The sequence below is a fragment of the Chiloscyllium plagiosum genome, chromosome 35, assembly GCF_004010195.1.
Source record: "Chiloscyllium plagiosum isolate BGI_BamShark_2017 chromosome 35, ASM401019v2, whole genome shotgun sequence".
Classification (NCBI taxonomy): domain Eukaryota; kingdom Metazoa; phylum Chordata; class Chondrichthyes; order Orectolobiformes; family Hemiscylliidae; genus Chiloscyllium; species Chiloscyllium plagiosum.
In genome coordinates, this window is record NC_057744.1 from 10,049,889 (window position 1) to 10,059,483 (window position 9,595).

Sequence of the window (9,595 nt, forward strand, 5' to 3'; positions counted from 1 at the left end):
CAACAACCCAGAGATGACGACTCTGTCTGTCCTAGCTTTTAGCTTCCAGCCTAACTCCCTGAGCTCTTGAATGACCTCCCCACCTCTCTTCCTACCTATGTCGTTGGTGCCAATGTGCACCACGACGTCTGGCTGCACACCCTCCCCCTTAAGGATTCTGAAGACACGATCCGAGACGTCTCGGACCCTGGCACCCGGGAGGCAACAAACCATCCGAGGGTCTCGCCCACGCCCACAGAATCGCCTGTCCGTCCCTCTAACTAGAGAGTCTCCTATAACTAGCGCTCTCCTCCTATCCCCCTTTCCCTTCTGAGTCTCAGAGCCAGACCTCACGCCACAGACCCGGTCACTGCAGCTTACCCCTGCTAGGCTGTCCCCCCTACCAGTATCCAAAGCGGTATACCTATTGTTTAGGGGAATGACTACAGGGGATCCCCGCACTGCCTGCTTCCTCCCCTTCCCACCTCTAACTGTTACCCAGTTACTTGTTCTAACAATTCATTCTTTAGCTCAGTGTCAATTTTTTAATCTGAGAATGCTCTTGTGAAGCACTTTGGGTAATTCCTTCCTGAGCAGTTTCACACAGGATGTTAAATAAAACTTTCTAAAAATTCATTCTGGGAATGTGATGGTCATTGGCAAGGCTGACATTTACCATGCATCCAGAAACCACCCTTGACCAGGTAGCAATGGGTGGTTAAGAGTTAACCCTGTCACTGTGGGTCTGAATTACATGTGGGTCAGTAGTCTTCCTCCCCCTTTTGGTTATCAACATTTTTCAACAATCTAGTAGTTATAATAATGACCATTACAATCACGATCAGAATCAATGAAACAAGCATTCTATTCCAAATAGAGCCATAGAGTCATAGAGATGTACATCAATTAAATTAATTTAAATTCCATCAGGTGCCATGGCAGGATTTGAACTCATGCCTCTGGAACATCATTTCCAGCCTATGAATTCCTCCAGTAACACTATCACTATGCTACAATATCCAAGTGATTTAAACTGGTTTCCTCACAGAAATGGGTGCCTACAGTAGTTTTTGTTCATAGGATGTCAGTGTCACTGGCTAGGCCAATGGCTTCATGGAGAAAGTGAGGTCTGCAGATGCTGGAGATCAGAGCTGGAAATGTGTTGCTGGAAAAGCGCAGCAGGTCAGGCAGCATCCAGGGAACAGGAGAATCGACGTTTCGGGCATAAGCCCTTCTTCATCGACGTTTCGGGCATAAGCCCTTCTTCGGGCTTATGCCCGAAACGTCGATTCTCCTGTTCCCTGGATGCTGCTGACCTGCTGCGCTTTTCCAGCAACACATTTCCAGCAATGGCTTCATGGTCACCATTACATTGGCTTATCTTTTTAAAACTCAAAATTTTTCATTGAAAAATTCACTCCATAATGGGATTTGATCCAGTGTCGTCACAGCATTAGCCTGGGTCTTTGCTTTAATAATCCAGTAATATCGCCACTGCATTACCACTTCCCCTGACAAAATGGGGTCTGATAAGTATTCAAACAAACCTAGAGGCATGCTGGGATATTGATGACATCAGTAGGCAAACGTTTGGCTAGCTGTAGGAAGGGTGTATACGGGGTAGGTCTAGGCTAGTAGGCCTGTTGTTGTAGCCTTATATATGTAAAGGCCATTTAATCAAACCCATTTCTGGCTGTCTTGTCCTTGTATTAAATTGTTTAATCAAACACCTACAACATTCAAACAGTTGACAGAACTCAATTTGGCTCCTTTCGTGACAGTGGGTCTTGCTCAACAAAAAATCAAGTCTCAAGTTATGGAGAAGGGAATATCTGCTTTGTAGGTTCTTCAGTCTTTGTGCATTGCACTTTCCAGCCACAGAGAGCCATGGAAAAGGGTTTTTCAGTAACAATCCCAAACTCAGCTGGACCAGTAGGAAAACAAATCCCATTCTTTTGCTTAACACTAAGTCCAGTTAAAGAAAATAATATTGCAAAATGTTTGCCTCCTTTCTAATTAATTCCTAGCCACCCAGGCAGCTCTCTTTACAGTTGTTGCAATCAAAAAGTTATCAAAGTAAAGTGTCATTTCAGAGCACTCTTACCCTAGTGCCCAATGGCCACGTGAGGAGCCTCTTTCTCTTTATGTCTGCTAAAGGTACCTAATTAATCAACACCATCCATCAGTATATCCTTAATTTTAATACAACCAACATTAGACAAATATTTATTACCTTTATTTTTCAATTCCACTTGAATCTCACTTCTCTGTTCTTGCAGTGCTATGATATCGCCACCTCCAGCCTGACAGAGGTCCGTACCTCTCCTATTCACCACCATAGCATATTCAGGGTAGCCAGCCGACAGTAGACATTTAGCACAGAAATAATGACCCTGGGAGCAGAGTGAACAGAAAGAGACATCGAGCTAAAGACAACATAGAGCGAAGGAGAAAGCCAACCTCCAACCAATAATTCACGCTTTATAGAGCTATACTGACAAAGGGAGGCCATTTGGCCCACAGATTTCATGCCAGCTTCCTGTGGAACCATCTAGTCAATCCCCATCCCTCCTCCACTATCCCTGTAGTCCTGCAACTACATTTCCTTCAAATTTTCCATCCAATTTCCTTTGGAAATCTTTGATCACCTTCACTTCGGCCACCCTCATAGTAGCTCAGTGGTTAGCACTGCTGCCTCTCAGCACCAGGGACCCGGGTTCGACTCCAGCCTTGGGTGTCTGTCTGTGTGGAGCTTGCACATTTTCCCTATGTCTGCTATGGTTTCCACCAGGTGCTCTGGTTTCCTCCCACAATCAAAAGATGTGCAGGTTAGGGGAACTGGCCAAACTAAATTGCCCATAGTGTTCAGGGATATGTAGGTTAGGTGCATTAGTCAGGGTAAATGTAAGATAATAGGATTGGGGAATGAGTCTGGGTGGGTTACTCTTTGGAGGGTCGGAATGGACTTGTTGGGCCAAATGGCCTGTTTCCACACTGTAGAGATTCTATGATAGTGAAGTATTCTCAGTCATGTGTTAAAACTTCTTCCTCACACCCCCCCTGCACTTTTTGCCCAAAATCTGCATCCCCCGGGCCATACATTTTAAAAACATTCGATCACATGATGTGACACCGATGGCTAGGCCAACATTTATTGCCTCTCCCTCATTGCCCAGACAGCAATTAAAGGTTGACCACATTGCAGTGGGTCTGGAGTCATGTGTTGGCTTGACCAGGTAAGGACAGCAGATTTCCTTCCCCATGGGACATTTGTGAACCAGATGGGTTTTTCTGACAATTGACAATGGCTTCATGATCTTCATCAGACTCCTAATTCCAGATTTTTACTGAATTTAATTTCCACCATCTAACATGGCAGAATTTGAATTCAGTTTCCCAAAACATTACTGGATCTTTGGACTGACAGTCGAGCAATAACGCCACTGGGTCATTGCCAGGCCGGAATTAGCTAATGGGATTAGCTTTTCCTTGTCTTAAAACCTCTTACACCTCCATCAAATCTTGCCCCATTCACCTCAACTTCAAGAACACCACTGCCAGCCTTTCCAATCTAAACTGAGAACTAAAACTTTATAACAAAAGAAATTACAAAGTCAAACTGTATATCTATTTCTCTGCTATTATCTGCAAGTTTCCACAGGGAGAATGATAACGACCTCAAACTATCCAACTAGAAGAAGTGAGAACACAGAGTTCAGTCGTGCCAAGAGGCAAAATGGAAGTTCCAGCTGGTGCAAAACTGCATCTATAAATAATGCATAATTTTCTGTAACAAGTAGTAGGAGGCCCATGATACATGAACACACAAGCTTTTCAGAACAGTGTGAGGATTTAATATAGATCCCTGCTAAGTGATGATTTGTGCCCGAGTTGTTTTTTTAAAATTGTAAATTGTATTTTATTTTAATTAGTGAAAAACAGAGAGGTTCCTTTTGTTAGGAGCAAGGTCAGAGCCCAGGAGTATTAAAGAAACATAAGAATAACAGGTTGGCACAAGACTTTCACAGGTTTAAGGTAAGGTTGCCCTTTTGAGAACTAGCAGTTGACTTATACCTTAAAATAGTCCGGCTTTAGAACTGTTGCTCTAATACTGTCTAGTATCGCCATTCTAAAAGAAGAGAAAAAACATCATCCAATATAACCAAACCAAACACTTCACCAGTAAAGCCAACTCTAGGAGAAAAAGTCATACAAACAGTTCTGTGAAACTGTGAATCTGCTCCGAGCATCATCCACCTTCTAAAAAGGTAAAATATAAATGTGTTTCTTTCTACCTCTCCAACTATTATTAACAAAAGACAGACTTGCATTCATATAGTGCCCGTCACTATCAAAGACGTCACTTAGCACTCTACACCAAAGAAGTGCTTTCAACATCTAGTCATCGTTGTCATGTAGGAAACATAGCACTTTGATTTGCACACAACAAGCTCCCAGAAGTTTTAATGCGTCGGTTACTAGATAATCGACATTTCATTATGTGGAGGAGTAACAGGACATTGGGCAGAGTACTCCTGCCCTTCATCAATAAAAAGATCTATACGTCTATTTAAGCAGGCAGGTTGGTCCTTAGTTTAAGATCTTATCGAAAAAGTTGCAGTTCAGGCATGCAAATAATGTGGCCCAGCCAGTACAGCTGATGACCATGGAGATTTTGACCTGAGAGAGGATAATGTTATTACAGTGCCTTTCCTGCCATTGGATTGGCCAAATTTTGCAAAGGCATCACTGGGGATGTTTCTCCAAGGATATGAGATGTCTGCTTTGCAAAGGGAATGTGAGGAAGAACACTAAGTCTGCGTGCACCACATCAACAGTATTACCCTCTTGGTTACCTCTTCAAAAAACCTGACACCAAAACAGCTACATAATTCTTGGAATTATCCATAGCCAGAATTGATTGATTACACTGAAAGTTGAGTGTTTAAGCCTCAAATGGAGATTTAAACATCATTCAGGTTGTCACTTGTAATGTATTTGCGCAGCTTGTCAGTGTTAGAAAAACAGACACCTTGTCTATGGGTCATCACCTCCCAGCTCCCTCTACTCTTCAACCAGGTTGTTGATCTTTGGGTTTTCCGTTCATATTGGCAATGGCCAACAAAGGATTCGAGCAATTTCATCAAGTCAACATGCCACTTAAACTCCTGTATGGTCAACACAGCAGCCAAAATATTGAAGTTCCAAAGACAAAGTCACTTCCACCAACATGGAATGTGATTCTGAACCATTTTGTCAAATCACATTGTAACTCCCTGAAGTAAAAATGGCACATTTCTGGCATAGTAAAGTGGCCACGACCAGGACTCACCTGTGATCACTCAGCTGCAGATAACAACAGGCTCTTCGACAGTATAAGTGATGATTATAAGGGCTAGGAAAGGAGAGGGAAGCATTGCAATTACTGATATAATAACAATGCAACATCCATTATTTACCAGGACAAAGACCCCCACCAACATCCTTGCAAATCATGAAAATCAGCACATAGTCAAGTTCTTAAATTATTATTTCTCACATGCAGTACAGAAATATCAAAAAGTGAGGAAAATGCACATAAACAAATATCAAAGTCATTGTGCAAATGAGGGGTGAGAAAATTCTGCTGTGAATTCAACACCAAGTAAGTTTTGAGCAGTTTGGCATACTTATTCTGTATGGAAAGAAAGGCAAAATTGCTCAATTTTGTGACAAATCAATGTCCCTTGTGAATACTAGGACAATGGATCACACAATGCTTGACTTCCTAGGTATTTATTAATGGCCTTGTAATATGATCTGGATTAAGAGAGGAATGAAGAAAAATGACTCAGCCAGTGATTACATAGCCTACGACCCATTGTAAGTGCATTTGCACAGGCACAGGCTCAAGTGCAGTGCATTGAACAGTCTCTGGGGGTGTACAACATCTACATTCAGATTTTTTTTGTTATATAATTCGTTCATGGGATGTGGGCATCGATGCCTAGTCCAGCATTTATTGCCCATTCCCGATTATCTAGAGGCAGCTAAGTGTCAACATTGCTATGGGTGAGGAGTTACATTTAAGCCAGACCAGGTAAGGACTGCAGATTTCTTTCGCTAAAAGACATTTGTGAACCCAACTGTTTTGTACAGCAACCAACATTGGCTACATATTCACCTTTAGGCCAGTTCTTGATTCCAGATTTTTATTGCATTTAGATTTCTGCCTAGAGGGTGGGATTCAAAGCCAGGTGCCCAGAGCATTAATCTAGCATCCTGGGATTACTAGCCCAGTGATGTTAATACTACACCACTACCGCCCCAAAGAAATGAAGAAGTGTCATTTAAGTGATTACCAGTGCTTGAAATCAGCAATGTTGGGAAAGGAATAAGGAAACAGTGTAGAAAGACTAATGGTGTCAGAGGTGAACCATACCTTATTTCAAGTGCCTTGCTGTATGTAGCAATGGCTGCTCTGAATTCGCTAAGATTCACTTCATCTTCACCTTTCCTCTGAAAATACTCAATCTTCTAAGAACAAAACAGATGAGAGAATATAATGATAAAGCCTCCAAATCTGAATGGTTGTACACCAGTTTGTGCAGGTTTAATGCTTTTAACTAAAAACGGAGAGTTCACTGTGGATTGGGGGGTATGGGGATGGTGAGAATGAAAGAACCAGGCACAGGCTGGACCTGTACACGCCAACGAGATCCAATGTCCTGAATGGGCTGATAACCACTCAAGTGGCAGAGTGGACATTGCAATCTACCTGTGTCTCAGCACTATTGATGGAGAATGAGGAATGATAGGCTGCGAGGAAGACAACAGAAAGCAAGGAAGAGGAAGAAGTTCCTGCTCCTGATCTGAAGGTAGATGAGTGCCAATGCTAAATGAGGAAAGGATTGAATAGCCAAGCAGCTCACTCCATTCTCTATCCAGGATGATTTGGATGATGGCATCACACAGAATACTTACAGACGAAGAATTAAGCTTCTTGTCCTACACAGTGTGAAGGATCTTAAGTGTTATTGGAGCTAAACTCATCCTGACAACTGGAGAGTATTCCGTCAGACTCTGGACTTGTGCTTTGTAAATGGTAGACAGACTTTGAGGACCCAGGAGGGAAGTTACTCGCTGCAGGATTCCTAGCCTCTAATCTGCTCTTGTAGTTATAGTACGCATATGGCTAGTCCAGTTCAGTTTCTGGTCAGCTGTAAGTTCCAGGATGTTGAAAGTGGGGGTTTCCAGTGATGGAACTGCCCTAGGATGTCAAGGGCTGATGTTCAGATTTTGTTGGAGACAGTCACAGCCTGGTATTTGTGTGGCACAAATATTACTTACCACTTGTCAGCCCAAGCCTGGATATTTCCAGGTCTTTTACAGTTTAACCACAGACTACTCCAGTATCTGAGTAGTTCTGAACTATGCTGAATATTGTACAACACTAATGAACATCCCCATATCTGACCTTAAGATGAAGTGAAGGTCATTGATGAAGCAGCTGGAGACGGTTAGGCCAAGGACACTACCCTGAGGAATCCCTGCAGAGATGTTGTGGAGCTGAGATGACTGACCTCCAATCATTTTCCTATGCCCCAGATATGACTCCAACCACCAGAGACTTTTCCGATACCCACTGATTCCAGTTTTGCTAGGGCTCCTTGATTCCACGCTTGGTCAAATGTGGCCTTGACATGAATGGCTGTCACAATCACCTCAGCTCTTTTGTTCAAGTTTGAACCAAGGCTGTAATGAGATCTGAAGCTGAGTGGCCCTGGTAGAACCCAAACTGGGCATCACTGAGCAGGTGCTGCTTGACAGCACTATTGATGGCAACTTCCATCACTTTACTGATGATCAAGAGTAGAGTGATGGTGTGGTAATTGGCCGGTTTGGATTTGTCCTGCTTTTTGTGTACAGGACATACCTGGGCAAATTTCCACTCTGTCGGTGTTGTAACCGTACTGTAAGAGCTTGGCTAGGGGAGTGGCAAGTTCTGTATTACTGCTAGAACGTTGTCCAGACCCATTGCCTTTGCAGCATCCAATGTCTTCAGCCATTTCTTGACATTAAATGGAGTTTGTTTTGGCTGAAGACTGGAATCTGTAATGCTGGAGACCTCCGGAGGAGGCCAGGACAGATCATGCACTCGGCACGTGTGGCTGAGGATCGTTGCAAACGTTTTAGCCTTATCTTTTGCCCTAATGTGTTGCACTCCCTATCATTGAGGATGGGGACACTTGTGGAGCTGCCTCCTCCAGTGAGTTGATTAACTGATCACCACCACTCACAATCGGAGGTGGCAGGTCTGCAGAGCTTAAATCTGATCTGTTGGTTCTGGACTCACTTAGCTCTGTTTGTCTCTTGCTGCATTATTGTGTGTGGCATCCAAGTAGTCCTGTTTTGTAACTACACTAAATTGATACTCATTTTTAGATATGCCTAGTGCTGCTCCTGGTATGCTCTCCTGCAGTCTCCATTGAACATCTTCATCTATATTTAACTAGTAGATTTCACAGCAATTCATGGGTATAAGGTTCACCTGCAGAGAATAGACTGAGGTCACTCTGTGGAGACTTACTTTTAAAACACAGATTTATAATGATCTGAAATGCTCACCACTATAGGGTGTCAGAAGCAGAGTCAGTAGCAACATTCTAAAGGGAATTGGGTCAATGTTTGGAGGGAGTGGAAATACATTACAGGCCTACGGGAAAAGAGCAAGGGAGTGTGATTAATCAAATTCCTTTACCGTAGAGACATAACGGACCAGATAGAGTCCTATTTGCTGCCATATTTTGTTTCAATGGAACTATAGGAGTCTGCAGCATTGGGAAGCATTTCAACATAGGCCCATTAATATTGACTCACTGCCTGCATTATTCAAATAATTGCTGAAAGCACACTCAAAGGGGAGGCAGGAGTGTGAAGTGCTCTTAAGCCTTTAAGAGGACACTTGATGTTTCTCCTGGTATTCAGCTTCTAGCATACACCATTAAATGCTGAAGCAGGGAACGCAAGTCTGTGACTTGATGCTCTCCAAAAAACAAATCCCACTAAACTCCTGGTAATAAATGGGGGATATTGTTGCCCTACCAACAGGCAATCTCACCCAGTGAAAGCAGCGTTCCACAAATGAATGACAGCAGAGAAAGTTTTAAGGTTTGACACACTACCCCAAACAATTGCTAGAAAAAAAAGTATGTTGGATGAAATGAGGTTGCGGAGTCTTTTAGAATCTGGTGACCAATTAAATATGCTCAAAATACACAGGCTCTACCGCCCTTAGCCAGCATTCTCCATTACAGTCCAGGAGGGGGTGCTATGCTCAGGATAGGGGCAGGGCTGACGCAGCAAGAAGTGCTTGCGTTTTGCAGGGGAATAGGTCAGGGGCAGCACTGATTGGGCTGGGGCAGGAAGGAGTAGGAACACAGGCTGAAACGCTCACCCCTATACGGTGTTAGAAGCAGAGTCAGTAGCAACATTCAAAGGGGAACTGGGTCAAGGGAGGCTGCCAGACTGCAGAGGTACAGTCTGTACATTTGTACATGTGAAATGACACACTTTGGCAGAAGAGGAGAAGTAGACAGTTAACCAATTTAAATAATGATCCAGGTTTTAAAAATTG

General features: G+C 43.2%; 1 protein-coding gene across 6 annotated transcripts in view; it reads right to left on the reverse strand.

The window, feature by feature from the left end:
• LOC122540641 (E3 ubiquitin-protein ligase TTC3-like) overlaps nucleotides 1-9,595 on the reverse strand; it is a 117,353-nt gene that overhangs the window by 67,657 nt on the left and 40,101 nt on the right. For all 6 annotated transcript variants that reach the window (XM_043676638.1, XM_043676635.1, XM_043676637.1 and 3 more), the window contains 4 exons: nucleotides 6,401-6,495; nucleotides 5,312-5,374; nucleotides 4,054-4,108; nucleotides 2,213-2,372 (listed from right to left, as the gene is read on the reverse strand). In XM_043676638.1, coding sequence (XP_043532573.1) covers nucleotides 2,213-2,372; nucleotides 4,054-4,108; nucleotides 5,312-5,374; nucleotides 6,401-6,495 — 373 coding nt within the window. The remainder of the gene's footprint in view (nucleotides 1-2,212; nucleotides 2,373-4,053; nucleotides 4,109-5,311; nucleotides 5,375-6,400; nucleotides 6,496-9,595) is intronic.